General features: G+C 35.9%; 1 protein-coding gene across 2 annotated transcripts in view; it reads left to right on the top strand.

The window, feature by feature from the left end:
* Positions 1–16,172, top strand: part of MS3_00004827 (uncharacterized protein) — a gene marked incomplete at both ends in the record, with an annotated part of 58,190 nt that overhangs the window by 27,401 nt on the left and 14,617 nt on the right. For both annotated transcript variants that reach the window (XM_051212792.1, XM_035729893.1), the window contains 4 exons: positions 577–962; positions 4,196–4,406; positions 9,955–10,109; positions 13,147–13,215. In XM_051212792.1, the coding sequence (XP_051068708.1) occupies positions 577–962; positions 4,196–4,406; positions 9,955–10,109; positions 13,147–13,215 (821 nt within the window). The remainder of the gene's footprint in view (positions 1–576; positions 963–4,195; positions 4,407–9,954; positions 10,110–13,146; positions 13,216–16,172) is intronic.

Raw genomic sequence — 16,172 nt, 5'->3', positions numbered from 1 at the left:
AAAAAAAGTAACAGAGGAGGAGAGAAACAATTTTACATCGTATTGAAAGAATAAGTAATTGTTACGCTATCTTAGGCCATAGAATGACTTAAGGATTACCAGGGTAAAATCAAGGTTACGACATATTGTTTTTGTACATATAAGGGTGGGGGGAAGTTTAAATTTACAAATAGCCAATGCTTCACAAAACCCAAGAATTCGTCCTTGACAACTTCAGAATGAAGACATTCCATAAAAAAAACTGACAAGCCCCTGGTTCGAGCCCCGCGAAGCAGGATCATGGATGAGCACTGCTGAGGAGTTTCACTGTAGGACGAAACGGCTGTTCAGTATTTATATGTGAACCAGGCAAAGAATTGTTGAGATGAACAAGTGGATGCACACTGATGAGAAATCTCATACTAGGACGAAACGGCCGTCCAGTACTTTCAGCTTTTCCATAGTGGTTTAGCTTTAATTAGCTCAAGAATTCAATCAATAAACATTTTATAATGTATCACGACTATTACTTAATTACAGTCATTTCTTTTATGAAGACAATGATATAAGGAGACTTATAAAGTTTATTTGTTTCAGAAGTCATTGAAAAGGATGAAGCAAAAGAATCAAGAACAAATGAAAATCAGAAAATCAAGTTTAAATTATGGAATTTAATTGATTTTCTAAATAGAACAAATGAATCTAATGAAATCTGTAAACAGCCAATTGTCATACAAAGTAGAAATGATAAAAATCCATCTAAGGATCATGACGATGATGATGGTGATGGTGATGATAATATCAATGATCATGATGATGTAAATAACAAGAATGAAATCAATTCAAATCAACCACCAAATAATGAAAATGTAACATGCTTTCATGATGAAAAGAGCGAGTTGAAAAGATCATTGATAATCTATAATGAAAGATATAAAAATATAGAAACTATAGGTGTTATATTTAAAGTTATGCGTTTTGATGTAAGTCGTTTTTAGTTTCTAATAGATGCTTTGTAGATGTTTGTTAATTTTACTATGAAGTAATCGTTCTAACATTTAGTACCTATTCATTAAACAACTTTAACTTACTTACTTACGCTTGTTATCCCCAATGGAGCATAGGTCGCTGACCAGCATTCTCCAATACACTCTGTCATGGACCCTCCTTTACAGATGTATCCAATTTTTGTTCATTCTTCTTCTTCCTATGTCTGTCTCCATTTCCCGATGTAATGTGTCCTTCGGTCTTCCGCTCCTCCTTTCGCCTTCAGGATTCCATGTGGGGGATTGCCTCGTGACGCAGTTAGGTGCTTTCCTCAATGTGTGTCCTATCCACTTCCGGTAATTCTTTCTTATTACTTCCTCTACTGGAATCTGTTTTGTTCTCTCCCATAGTAGGTTGTTGCTGATAGTGTAGTGTGTTGCCAACGGATCCGAAGTATTCTGTGCAGATAACTGTTGATAAACATTTGAATGTTGTGGATGGTGGCTTTCGTAGTTGTCCAAGTTTCCACCCCATACAGTCGAACTATCTTGACATTTGTATTGAGAATTCTGGCTTCGATGTTGGTTGACAGATAGTTGTTTTGAGTTGGAGATATTCTTCGGTTGTAGATATTCTGTTCTTGCTTTGTCGATTAGTGCCTTCATATCTGCATCAGATCCACCGTGTTCATCAACGAAGCCGCCCAGATAAGTAAAGGTTTCCGAAGTTTCTCCGTCAAGTGTGATTCGACTGGTGCATGTTTTGTTGTATCGGATAATCTTGCTTTTCCCCTTGAGTATGTTGAGACCTACTGCTGCTGAGGCAACTTCTACACTGGTCGTCTTCTCCTGAATTTTTTGTTGCGTGTGCGATAAAAGAGCCAAATCATCTGCAAAGTCTAGGTCGTCCAGCCGGATCCTAGCTGTCTACTGTTGTTGTTGACTTTTTCATGATCCGGTCGATTACCAGGAGAAAAAGAAAGAGCGAGAGTAAGCATTCTTACCTGAAACCTGTCTTTACTTCGAACGGGTCTTTGAGCTGCCCTCCATGTACGATTTTGTAGTTTAATCCATCATAGGAATTCCGTATAATGTTGACTATCTTTTCAGGTGCTCCGTTCTGTCGAAGAAGCTTCTATAGTGTTGTCCTGCCCACGCTATCAAATGCTTTCTCGTAGTCAATGAAGGTGATGTAGAGTAGTGAATTCCATCTAATTGCTTGTTCCAAAATGATCCGTAGTGTTGCGATTCGGTCAGTACACTATTGATCCTTACGGAATCCAGCCTGTTGATCTCGAAGTTGGTCGTCTACGGAGTCCTTCATTCTGTTCAACAACAGCTTGTTCAAAACTTTTCCTGGTACTGAGAGAAGAGTGATGCCTCTATAATTCTTTCACTCGCCCTTCTTTGGTGTCCTTCTTTCCAGTCTGTTGGTACTTGTTCTTCATCCCAAATCTTGCTGAAGAGAATGTGGAGTATCTTTTCAGTTACTGCTAGGTCTGCTTTCAGTGCCTCCGCTGGAATGTTGTCTGGTCCTGCTGCTTTGCCACTCTTGATTTGTCTGATGGCCATGCTGACCTCTTCAATTGCTGATGGGCCAACACTGATTGGGAGATCCGTCGGTGCTGCTTCGAAACATGGACGAAATTGCTAGATATTAATATTTATTGAATACTCAAAACGTTACGTTAATCTTATCACCATGAATATGATCTTAAGTTAAATAATCATCACTTTTATCAACATCGATCTGCTAAGTTAGACCAAATCACAACAGTCCAAGAATTAAACAAATCAAATAAAAAACACGAAATTCGCTTCAAATGTTCATCATTTTTTCTCGATTTTAAAAATAAATTACTGACTACTCTATATTCAGGAGAGAATGAATCTTTAAGTTTATATACTAAAATAGTCGACAGATAAAGACCAAATTAATCGAAATCCACCTATGTCTTATATTCAAAGCTGACAATTTAACTATCTCAACTAATGACTATTAGCTATTGTTGATGGATGGAGAATGTTGGTGAGCGGCTTATGCTCCTTCACGAGGATTAACAGGTGTAAGTGTGTATTGCTGATAATTACATTCGTAAGTTGTAGATTATGAACTTCTACGTCCGTTTATTTTACGTTTCTTTGATCACAGATGAGATTTCCAGACTGATATATTCTACGTAGATAGTGAGCATGCAATAATCAAATACGAAATTTCTCTAGATTACTGTAAATGCTGAATAAACAGACCACTTGACACTTGTGGACACCAGCATGATGTATCTGATATCTTGAGAGAACTAGAGCTCTGTATTTGATTCAAACTCAAGTTACTCAGCATTGAAATCTCGGACATTACCACTGAGCTATTGAAAATGTGACCGACAATCTATAGGCCTAGAGTGTTCAAAGTGATTGGTTTCTGGTGGTAACCAAGATCTTGTATATTTGATTAACGTGATAAGTTGTAATGTGGCTTAATGGAGATAGTTGAATTGGAATTGATGTGATCAATAGAGTTCAATCCGTGTTGGATGTGAGACGATTGCCCACTGAAGACAATGGACAAAAGGTTGTACAAGATCATAAATCGATTTAAGTTAAAAAAAATTAACACTATTGAAGAATCCTGGCTCAGTGATTCAGAGGTTAGACATGTTCACACACGAGACCATAGATTTTGTGTTTGATTCACATGTTCAAAGTTATGAAAGAACATCCGATAAGCAATCCTATACTAGGACGAAATGTCCATCCATTACTTCCAAGTTTTGAATGATGGTTTAACTTAGATCGACTAGTGAATACAGTTATTATATCTATTAATTGACAATAACTATGACCTAGATATTTTTTCTGTTCACCATTCACCAGTTTCCTATTATTATTGATATAGTGATAAAGATTTGTAGCTTAGGGTGGATGATTCTCAGAAATATATTCATACTGTAGTGAACAGAACACGGGTGGAGACAATCGAATGTAGTTAACACAAGATTACAGGACTTGTTAATAAAATCTAACAATCAATCATTAAGTAAATGATTAATTTGCAAAATGTCCATCAATTGTCTCATAGTGACTCAAACTTCATTGTTCTTGCATTTTCATACAAATTGCATTCTGTTTCCATTCTTTACTGTTCAATCCTCTTGTCTCTCTGCTGCCAGACCTTCTGTTTACAACTAACATCATTCATTAAAGTACTTTCTTTTCCATTTCTTTTCAAGATCACAATGAATAAGGAAACTGATGTTTTCATAGAACAAGATAATACAGACATACCAACTAATTCATCAATAGAACATACAAATAATAATGAAATAAAACAAACTGATACAATCAATAATCCAAAGGATCAAATATCTCAGGAAGAAGAAGAATTAATGAACCCAATTGTAACAATCAAATTACAATTAATATTGAGAACTTTCAAAGCTTGTAAGTTGATTATTATAATAAAATGAATTATTCATTATGTAGAAATATCAATATAACTATACATTAGATAAATGAGGAAAATTCTTTATTTACTATTGTGGTATGTCTTAGTAATTTCGATAGATATAAGTAGTATGTAACATCAATCAACAAAAAATTGAATGTTAATGAAACTATTGTAATGTATGCTATTGATGTTGATAGATACATGTAGTATGAATCATCAATCGAAAGTGAAATACCTGGTGATAGAAGCTTAAGATGATCGAAGAGTAGAGAACGAGAACAGAGAAAGATTAGTGTGATGATGAAAGAATTGAAGATGCCATAGGTATTTGAAGTTTGACAACGCATTAACCAGCAACATCTTCTATTATGGATTGTACCAACCAAGTGAAATTAAAAGATAGAAGCGAGGAAGTTCGATGATATATTTGTTAAGCTGTCAATATATCGAGGATCGACTGATCTAGGCTGTCTAAAGGATGTTGAGCACGGCGTTCCCACTCGTGATCTGGTGCGAATGCATGACCGAGCGCCTTCAGCTAGGTGATTCCATTAAAATTAATGTGGTCAGCATCCAATGTCGAAGACTTACAGAGATATTTATTTTGGGGATTTATCTACCGCTACAGATCACTCCCCCCCCCTTAGCGGGGTAGTGATAACCCTAAGATGTGGCCAGCCTAAAGTGATCTCATTCACCACACTATCAATGTAACTATAGAATATACGTTAGAAATATAAACAATTTTTATTTTGGATTTATTATTGTAATGTGTCCTACTGATATCGATAGACATAAGTAGTATATATCATCAATCAAAAATGAGATATCTGAAAACAGAAGATTAAGAAAATCGAAAAGAAAAGAACATAAACAAAGAGTGATTGACATAGAAACAATAAAGCCTAAGACAATTGATTGACATTTTACAAATGAAGGAGATTAACAGATTCTGTAATGTTGTATTCGAATACATTGGGTTATCTCCACTTATATTCTCATTCACTATACTATCACAGGAATTACTCTTATAAAAATCAATAGAAGACAATATAACTTTTATAATTTCCTGTTTTCATGATTTTGGGTAAAACATGAGAGAAAACTAGTTCCTGTATTGATTATTCGAATTGATTTAATCAAAAAACGTTTTCATTCTACTAAATTATGGGGTATAAAACTTGTTCTAGGTGAAAACTTTCTTATGCTATTTGTTTTACAGTGAGTAGTTTGATTTATCTTGATAGAAATGGTCTCTCTTTTTTTTTAAAAAAATTTTCATTTTATTGTTAAGAAAAACTTCTGATAGATTGATTCCTTCTAGTTCTTCCAAGTAAACTGTTCTGAAACTACATTCATTCATCCAAAGTTTATATCAGAAGGGGTTTTGTGGAGATTTAAGAAATTTCACAGGTTGAAAACATGAGTCAATTGAAGCTAAACCACCATGGATAACCTGGAAGCACTGGACGGCCAATTCGTCCTTGCATGAGAATCCTCAGCAGTGCACATACACGATCACATGCCCCACGAGATTCAAGTGACTCATGATTTCAATCAGTGAAATTTCTAAAATCTCCACAAAACCCCTTCTGGTAATAATCATCTGCTCACTAGTGACTGACTTCAAGAGATACTCCTGAAGTTCTAGTGAGAAGCCGTTACCAGTGGAGTTGAACCAGATCTGTTGTGAGATATCAACTCACTGAAGACAATGGTGTACAGTGGCGCAACTTTGTGGATTGGTTGGAGTTAGACATTAACACCGTTGGATGTTGGCCAGCCGGCTCGGTGGTCTAGTTGGTTAAGCGCCTGGCGTGAGACTGGTAGGTCCTGGCTTCGAATCTCACGGTGTGGTGCGGGGTTGTGGATGCGCACTGCTGAGGAGTCCCACACTAGGATGAAACGGCCGTCCAGTGCTTCCAGGTTTTCCATGGTGTTCTAGCTTCAATTGACTCATGATTTCAATCAGTAAAGTTTATATGTTTAAATACAAATCATTTGAACTGTCAAGAATGATATACTTACTTACTTATGCTTTTTATCCCTCACAGAAGCGTATAGGCCACCCACCAACATTCTCTATCTAACCCAGTCTTAGGCAAACCAATCCAGTTCTTTCCAATTGCTATTCATCTTTTACATATCTGCTTCCAATTCCCGACTCAGTTTTTTTTAACCTTCCTCTTTTTCATTTCACTACAGGATTCCAAGTTAGCACTTACCTCATAATCCAGTTTATTGCTTTATCCTATACACTTCCATTGTCTTTTCCTAACTTCTTATTCATATGTAAGTTGATTTATCCTCTACGACAGTAGACTGTTGTTGATAAACTACTTCGGATAATGTGTTTTTCTTTCCATTCATCTTGATATAAGAAGCAATCTAACAGTCAATTTTACAAAGATATGTCAAATAAAATGTTTTGAGTTCCAGTCCTTTTTAAAATTAGTTCCATTTAATTATTGTTAAGAAGGGATCAATCAATATGGTATTTGTTCTATTGAACTGAAAATGATTATCTTTAAGTAGAATATTTGTTTGCCTCCATATGCCCTGGTACGGCCGTGAGTGAGGAAAGTTCCCTCTCGCTCTCCAAATGCTCTCACATAGCCACGCGTATATAGACTCTGCCACGGAAGTCCTACTCACTGCCTTACCACACCACGGGTGTTGTTTACCAAATTCACAGGACGAAACGCGAACGTCCGGCGCTTTAGCAGGGTTGGTGGACACAGAGAGTCCACCCAGAGGAGTTGGAAGACCCTAATTCCAAACCAATGATGCACATGTGCTCCAGTATCCTGAAGGAACAAATGGCATATGAACCAATCGTTGGTCACCAGCTACCATGGGACTGCATCTCTAGACACTGCACCACTGCCTTGTGAATCAGACCTTTAGGTCGAAGGCTCTGGGTGTGGCCCCCCTAGAAAATCACCTGCTTCGGTTTGGGCACCCGAGCAGTATCACAGCCCTCACGCATATCAAGTGAGATTTGTGTGGCACATATGTATTTGGTGCCTCCTTGTATCAATATCTATATGTTAAAATAAAATAAAATAAATATAATATTCGTTCATATTTAAACTATTTCATATATATTCATTCATTATAATTATTTAAATGAAACTGGTGAATTAAAACAAAATTATTCTGTTCACTTGGTATTGCTTAATTGTATTTACCTATTGTTCTTTAGGACTGCAACTGATTAGTGTCTTTCTTATTGGCATACATGAATCCTGTGAGGATTGCCTCGATATAGACTTAAGTCACAGGCTTTATAAGCAAAGATGGATAATGGCTAACAATGGAAACGAGGACTCGCGTTTTGTACTATTTGTGACTCGTTAACTGGATGTACCTGCATCCTGGAGTTGATGTTCACTCTAGGGCTCAAATCCAGTACCGTTCGCTTCAAACGCTTCAAACTCACCTACTGAGTTTTGAATGAGTGAACTGAGATATTATTTTGAGAAATTTAGTCTTTAGATGATTTAATCAAGGATACTACTCTTGACTTAGTTACGGTCTGAAAAGTCGGAAAAATGAAAATTTCGCAAACTCGATAAAAATGATCTTGGTGGTCCTGTAATGGTATTCCGACATCAGACAATGGGTTTTAGGCGTTGTTTAAGCCCTAACGCTTCAGGCTGGGCTATTTCGTTTACTAACCTAAATATGTGTCCTATGCAGTATAAGCTATATTTCTATGTAGAGCTGAAGGTCTCATATGAGACAGGAGGTTCGCCATCGGTATTATGTATGGTTCGACATTACTTTGGCAAGTTTTGATGACTGTTCATGCACAAAATTGGTTTGCTGGTTAACCGACTTCATCCATACTGGTGGTTGTTCTTCAGTGTTCTCAATGGCCATTGCCATTGGGACATTATAATACTTGTCGCCATTGTTAACATTAATGAGTGTTGTTTAAGTGGAATAGGACAACTTTGACCTGTTCGCGTTGTGCATAATTGATTCAAGAGATATTTGATCGGAATAATTATATATGTGAAGTGAATATGTATATGATTGGTGCGAATGGTCCACCAGGGTGCTTGGCACCTGGGTGGTTGCGCTACAGGATTGAGCCGTGCTATTCAGATTTTAGCGTTAGAGCCTATACGATGTCTGGTTCCCTTGTGAAGCGGGACTGAGCTGTACTGCTCGGGTTATAAAATTTAAGCCTGGATGGTGTCTGGTTTTCCTGGAAACGTGGTTGATCCATACTATTTGGGGTACAAATTTTAAGCCTGGAAGATGTCTGACTATCCTGTTAAACGGAATTGAGCTATACTGTTTGGGTTGCCCCTTGAAAGTCTGGATGTTGTGTGGTTCTCCTGAAAACCAATGTAAAATTACCCTGGTCCTCAAGGGTACGTTACATAACTATGACTTGACCAATTTACTTTTTCCTTTAATGTTTGTCTTTTTTTCTTGAGTCGAGCTCTTTGAGTTCTTTAATTATAAAAACTATGAAAATCTTATTCAATCGTTTGAAACATCTCATATATATCCAGATAAATATGTTTTACGTTTTTTCTAACTACGTGAAAGATAGAACTTTCAAAGTCAAATATAATGAATTGACCTTCAGTATGGAGTTATGAACATTGTTGAATATCATTCAAATCATAAAATGATCTAAGTTACACCACCGTTAAAAACCTAATAGCTATAGATGGTCGTTTGGTTCTAGTATACAACTCCTCAAATCCAGAACCTTTAGTCTCTCACTTGAACGCTTAAGTTTTAGATTACTGAACTGAAGAGTACTTCAATTACGTTTCTTTCAACCAAGAAATTCACAGAGTTCAACTTAATCAAAGTATCAGTTTAGGGGTTGCGGAGATTGTTAAGTTTTTTTACTGAGATCATGATAATTACCATGTGCTCACTAGTGACTAGCTTCGTGAGAAAATTCTCGGCATTCTGGTGAGAAGCCGTTACCAGTGGAGCTAATCCATGTCGGGTGTCTACCTCAGTACAATGGAAGATGGTCGCGCGATTTCGTGGATTGGTTAAGGTTAGACATTAACACCATTGGATGCCGGCTCAGTGGTCCAGTAGGATAAGCGTTCGCGCGTGAAACTGAAGGCCCTGGGTTGGAATCCCGCGAGCGGGATCGTGGACACGCACTGTTGAGAAGTCCCACAGTGGGACGAAACGACCGTCCAGTGCTTCCAGGTTTTCAATGGTGGTCTAACATCAATCGGTTCATGATCTTAATAAAAAAACTTAATCAAAGTAATTAAAATTCATCAACAAATGGTGAGCAATGATTAGAACAAATAGTTGTGTAACACAGTATTACTCAAATAGAGCATGATCACATTCTAGTAAAAGTAAGTGAAATGACAATTGTTACAACATCATGAATATTCAGATCACATTTATAAGAGATCAAAGTGACTGATCACTGGGAAAGACAATATTTTATGAGAAATATAATGATTTATTATAATATTACTAACCTATTCAGTTAATAGAAGGGGATCTGATTCACTTATTATTCATTTATATTTTTCTAAGGGTTTACATATACTCGCCATATGAACAATGTACGAAAGCTTCTATCATCATTAGTTATTCATTCTGATATAAACTATACAAATTCATTTGATCAATATAAGAAACTAACCAAAGAAAAATGGAATGAACTATTTGTGAGTATTTCAGATAAAAAAGTAAGTAGACTAATTGAGAATATAACTAGTTATAATTGACATCCTTTTTCCATACAGTTCAGTATTGTTACTTATATACTGACGCCTGTTACCTCCAATGCAGCATAGACTGCCGACCAGCATTCTACAACCCACTCTGTCCTGGACCCTCCTTTACAGATCTATCCAATTTTTGTTCATTCTTCTTCTTCCTATGTCTGTCTCCATTTCCCGATGTAATGTGTTCTTTGGTCTTCCGCTCCTCCTTTCGCCTTCAGGATTCCATGTGGGGGATTGCCTCGTGACGCAGTCAGGTGCTTTCCTCAATGTGTGTCCTATCCACTTCCGGTAATTCTTTCTTATTACTTCCTCTACTGGAATCTGTTTTGTTCTCTCCCATAGTAGGTTGTTGCTGATAGTGTAGTGTGTTGCCAACGGATCCGAAGTATTCTGTGCAGATAACTGTTGATAAACATTTGAATGTTGTGGATGGTGGCTTTCGTAGTTGTCCAAGTTTCCACCCCATACAGTCGAACTATCTTGACATTTGTATTGAGAATTCTGGCTTCGATGTTGGTTGACAGATAGTTGTTTTGAGTTGGAGATATTCTTCGGTTGTAGATATTCTGTTCTTGCTTTGTCGATTAGTGCCTTCATATCTGCATCAGATTCACCGTGTTCATCGATGATGCTGTACTACTTAATACATCTGAAATCTTCTATGTCTAGTAAATTAAAGAAACTCATAGTCCCGTCATATAAGCAATAAAATATCATAATGACTTTCATTCATACTAAGCTAGAATGAAGTTAGTTAGATATAAAACAAATAATGAATATGAGATTGGACTATTCAATATAGGATAATGTGAAACAGAGTGATGTTAAAGAAATTCAAAAATTTCCTTAATCTGTCCATCCAATAGATCAGTATGACTTTTAAATTGTCATCGTTTTTACTTATATTGTAATGTTTAAACAAAAAATCAAATAATAATGAGACTATTGTGATGTGTGCTACTGATATCGATAGATATAAGTAATATATAACATCAATCGAAAGTGAAATATCTGAAAGCAGAAGGTTAAGAAGATCGAAAGAGAGAGAACGAGAATAGAGAATGATTGGTGTAGATACGAAAGAACAATGAAGTTTGAGACAATTGATTAACATTTTGCACATGAAGTATTCACTGTATAGTTCTTATATTTTACTAAGATGTTCTGTAATTTCGTGTTCGAACACATTCGATTATCTCTACTTGTGTTTTCGTTCTTCATATTATGACTAAATACCAAACTCCTAAATAGTTTAAACACTTAGATCTTGGGGATTCAGCCCCCAAATGCCCTGGTACAGCCGAGGATGTGGATAGACAGCTCTCTCTCTCCAAATGCTCTCACATGGCCACGTGCATACAATCACTTCCAGGGAAGTCCTATTCACTGCATTCTCGCGGCATCAGTGTTGTTTACCAAATTCAAAGAACAAAAAGCGAATGGTCGGCGCTTTAACCTGTTTGTGGACACGAAGAGTCCACCTGGAAAAGTTGGAAAATCCTAATTCCAAAGCAATGGTGCACATGCGTTCCTGTATCTTGAAGGAACAAATGACATATGAACCAATCGTTGGTCATCAGCTACCATGGGACTGCATCTCTAGACATTGCACCACTGCCTTGTGAATCAGACCTTTAGGTCGAAGGCTCTGGGTATGGCCTTCTAAAAAAAACCACCTGCTTCAGATTGGGCAAACTGGCACTATCGCAGCCCTCATACAAATCGAATTATTTATGTGGCGCATACCTATTTCGTGTCTTCTTACATCAATGTTTATATGTTTAAATAAACAACTAAATAAATAAATAAATCTTGAAAGTGTTGAAATATCACATTGGAACTTAATTGTCTCTTAAAGCTTAAATGAATTTTTAGAAATCGGAAATTCATCTGATAATTCTAAATGATCTTTAGATTCTATGAATATAGTCTGATAAACTATTTAAGCTCTTTGTTTAGTGAGATTGTGAAGAAGAAGAAGAATAAGGAATGTATTCCTAGAATTCGAAAAGCAAAAGTCAACTGAGCGACTTTTGAATGCTGACATCAATCTAAAGCAGAATACTGATAAGCCAGATGGTTCTAAACAGATTAGATGTTTTTGAAAGTAAGACATATTACATACTGTATCATAACTACTATCTTATGGTATATCTTATTACCTAACCTATTTGTTTACAAACGTTTTCAATATGACTTCATGTTGAGTCATTAAATATGACTGTCCAGATATTTATTTCAAATAGTCTTTGACAATTATGTTAGACAAGTGACCGTATTCTATATTGATCGAAATCTATTTCAACCAGACTTATTGTTGAAAGTAATATGGTAGTCAGAAGACATCTCTATATCTCTGAAATAGTCTTATTCCTAATCTAGTCAACAGACTTGTGAAAGTAAATGACCAACATTTTAATCTTGTTTCTTTGTAGTGAACGAGAACACAAATGGGGATAATCGAACGTGTTCGAACACGAAATTACAGAACATCTTAGTAAAATATAAGAACTATACAGTGAATACTTCATTTGCAAAGTCTTAATCAATTGTCTCAAACTTCATTGTTCTTTCGTATCTACACCAATCATTCTCTATTCTCGTTCTCTCTCTTTCGATCTTCTTAACCTTCTGCTTCCAGATATTTCACTTTCGATTGATAATATATGCTACTTATATCTATTGACATCAGTAGTACAAATCACACCTTGATAAACTTTATTAAGATATAAAAACTGGAAAAGTTTACTAAATATTGGCTATTAATACAATTGTTAAATAGATCTTGTGAATATATATTTGATTAATGATTGGTTTAGAATATTATTTCTTCAGTAGATGAGATTCTTGGAAGTAGTTGATCTAAGCTAGCTGACTATTGAAATTCTGAAACAATTGAATGACTGTTTCATCTTGATATGAGACGCCTCAGTAGTACATATTATTTTTGTTCGTTTAAATGAATTGACAAGGTTTTTTATATCTTAATTCTTCACAGAATTTTGATCCTCGACCCATTTATGAATGTATATATTTTGGAGGTTGTGTATCAGAATTACGCAATGAAGTAAGTGTTGTAAATGTTTTTCATTATTTATTTATTTATTTATTTATTTATTTATTTATTTATTTTTAACATATAGATGTTGATACAAGGAGGCACCAAATACATATGCGCCACACAAATCTCACTTGATATGAGTGAGGGCTGTGATACTGCTCGGGTGCCCAAACCGAAGCATGTGGTTTTCTTAGGGGCCACACCCCAAGCCTTCGACCTAAAGGTCTGATTCACAAGGCAGTGGTGCAGTGTCTAGAGATGCAGTCCCATGGTAGCTGGTGACCAACGATTGGTTCATATGCCATTTGTTCCTTCAGGATACTGGAGCACATGTGCATCATTGGTTTGGAATTAGGGTCTTCCAACTCCTCTGGGTGGACTCTCTGTGTCCACCAACCCTGCTAAAGCGCCGGACGTTCGCGTTTCGTCCTGTGAATTTGGTAAACAACACCCGTGGTGTGGTAAGGCAGTGAGTAGGACTTCCGTGGCAGAGTCTATATACGCGTGGCCATGTGAGAGCATTTGGAGAGGGAGAGCTGACTCTCCTCACTCTCGGCCGTATCAGGGCATTTGGGGGCAACTACAAACTAAGTTTATTTTAGCTAAGTAGTTTTCCATAAACATTTTCTGATATTAATAATAATAATAATAATAATGAGTTATGGTTCATATGAGAGATAGAATGAATGCATAATGTGATATTATTCAAAGAGTCCCACCTTTATTGATTGGATGAATACTAAGTAATCTGTGATAAACAAATCAAGAAAGTGGCATAGTGACTAAACATCGTGTACCTTTTAAAATAGTAGATATATCTACTTTAATATCAGAAGAGATATTAAATGGTTTAACTACTAGCGTTCACCATAGTCTTTAACATTAAATTTGTATTCAATCAACTAATACTCTAATGTTTAATAATAAAATTCATTGAAGCTTATTCGTAATTCAAGTTATACATAAAGACGATATGATGTTCATATGGATAATCATCTTGAACATTTGAAACCTTCCTAATTATCCGATCTGAATAGAGGTAAACCTATCAATATATAATTACTTCCATAAAATATTGGAACAGATTGTTCAGAGTTGATGAGCAGTCCTGTAATAGTGTTTGTAGCTTCACGTCAGTTGTCCAACTAAAGTCAGTCAGTCAACTACAAAGTAGGACTAGGCACGTATATGCACCGGGTCCAATTCGACATACCTCATCAGTACAACATGATGAACACCAAATTCATAGTAGTTAATTCGGTGGTAGTTATATATAAAGAAAGAATGCATATAGGGGCATGGTACAGGAAGAAAGAATTAGTTTGTAGGAAGAAAGATATAAAGTGATTTCAATCTCATGGTTTAAGGAAAGACAAGGAGTGTATACACCGACGCTATTGTGATCGATTCTGAGCCATGTCACCCAGTCTCCAAATCAGTCAGTAATGTAAGTTTCTTAGATATTTGCCCCCCAGATACTATGTTGAAATGACTGATTGAATATTTCTAATTATAGCATTTGGTTACTAATTTTCTTCAACTTAATAATTATATCTTTCATTTCTTCTGCATTATGGTGCTAAATATTTACTTCTATATGTATTTGAAATTGATATGTTGTTTGAATTTTAAGATATAAGTTGTAAGCAGCTAATGAGAACCTATTGAAATTGAATGAGTTCCAAATAATCTCCTCAAATTTTCGTACTCATTCTCTTTAATATAATGATGAGAACTGTTGTAACGTGCGGTGTCCGAAATCTGATAATGATAGACAATGTGCTACGTGCTAACCCTCCAAATGACCACTTGAGCAAGAACACAGAAGTGAGAGAGGAAGTAGATATGCTTGAACGCTATTACGAGTTCACTTACTCTGTAAACAGAACGAAGATCAACTATACAGTGACACAATAAGCTATTCTAATCCGTTGTCCCCGGCTCTGCTAACTAAATCAAGAAGTCTTGATGAGGCGTAGAGAATGTATTCTACAAGCACCCAGAAAATACAACGTCATTATGCACAAAAATCAGGCTTATTTATACAATGACAGGAACGCCCTTAGGAGAGCCACAAAATAGCGTACTAAAAAATTCATCAACGAATGACAGTCAAGGATTTCCGAGTGGGAAATGTAAGCTGTAGATCAACTAAACTTCTCTTGGCGCCAAAGCATTAAATTTAAATTTTCAGAATAAAATTACAAAATTCGGACCTTTTCCAAGTGAGTTCTGAGGATCTTACGTCTTCAACAGAAGTGCATTGGACTATTGAATGAAATGCACAAATACATGCATATATACCACTCTATCCTTAGAAAATTAACTCCAATAAAGTGTATTTGACCTTTAGGTCACTTCCGAATGTCATCGATTGACTTTTTGCTACTTCTGATTGACTCTTTATATCATGTCATTATTTCTTTTGATATTATGTAACTATATATTTTCATGGGTTTTTTTATAGTTGATCACAGCCTCAAATCTACACCTATCAGTAAGCTAATACAATCTCTTTGAGAAAAACACTTTTTCTGTTAGATCTATTGAGTAACTAGAGCCAGTTAGTTGCCTACCTCTAAACTATTTTCTGTTTTATACTTTGTTATAGCAACAGACAAGCGTATTCTTAAAAATACGTTTTCAACGCGAAGAATTATTAAGAGTAATAAACCTTTAAATAGATGATAGATCATTCTATACATTCAACATCTGTATTGTATAGGCTTTATATGGATACCATGAAAGATACGGTACGAAAATCTTTTATTTTTCGGATTATTAACAAATGGTATTATTTCACTGATTGAAATCATGAGTCAATTGAAGCTAAACCACCATGGATAACCTGGAAGCACTGGACGGCCAATTCGTCCTTGCATGAGAATCCTCAGCAGTGCACATACACGATCATATGCCCCACAAGATTCAAGTAACTCATGATTTCAATCAGTGAAATTTCT

This window comes from Schistosoma haematobium, chromosome 3 (genome assembly GCF_000699445.3).
Source record: "Schistosoma haematobium chromosome 3, whole genome shotgun sequence".
NCBI lineage: Eukaryota > Metazoa > Platyhelminthes > Trematoda > Strigeidida > Schistosomatidae > Schistosoma > Schistosoma haematobium.
This window is presented reverse-complemented; position numbering and strand designations above follow the sequence as displayed.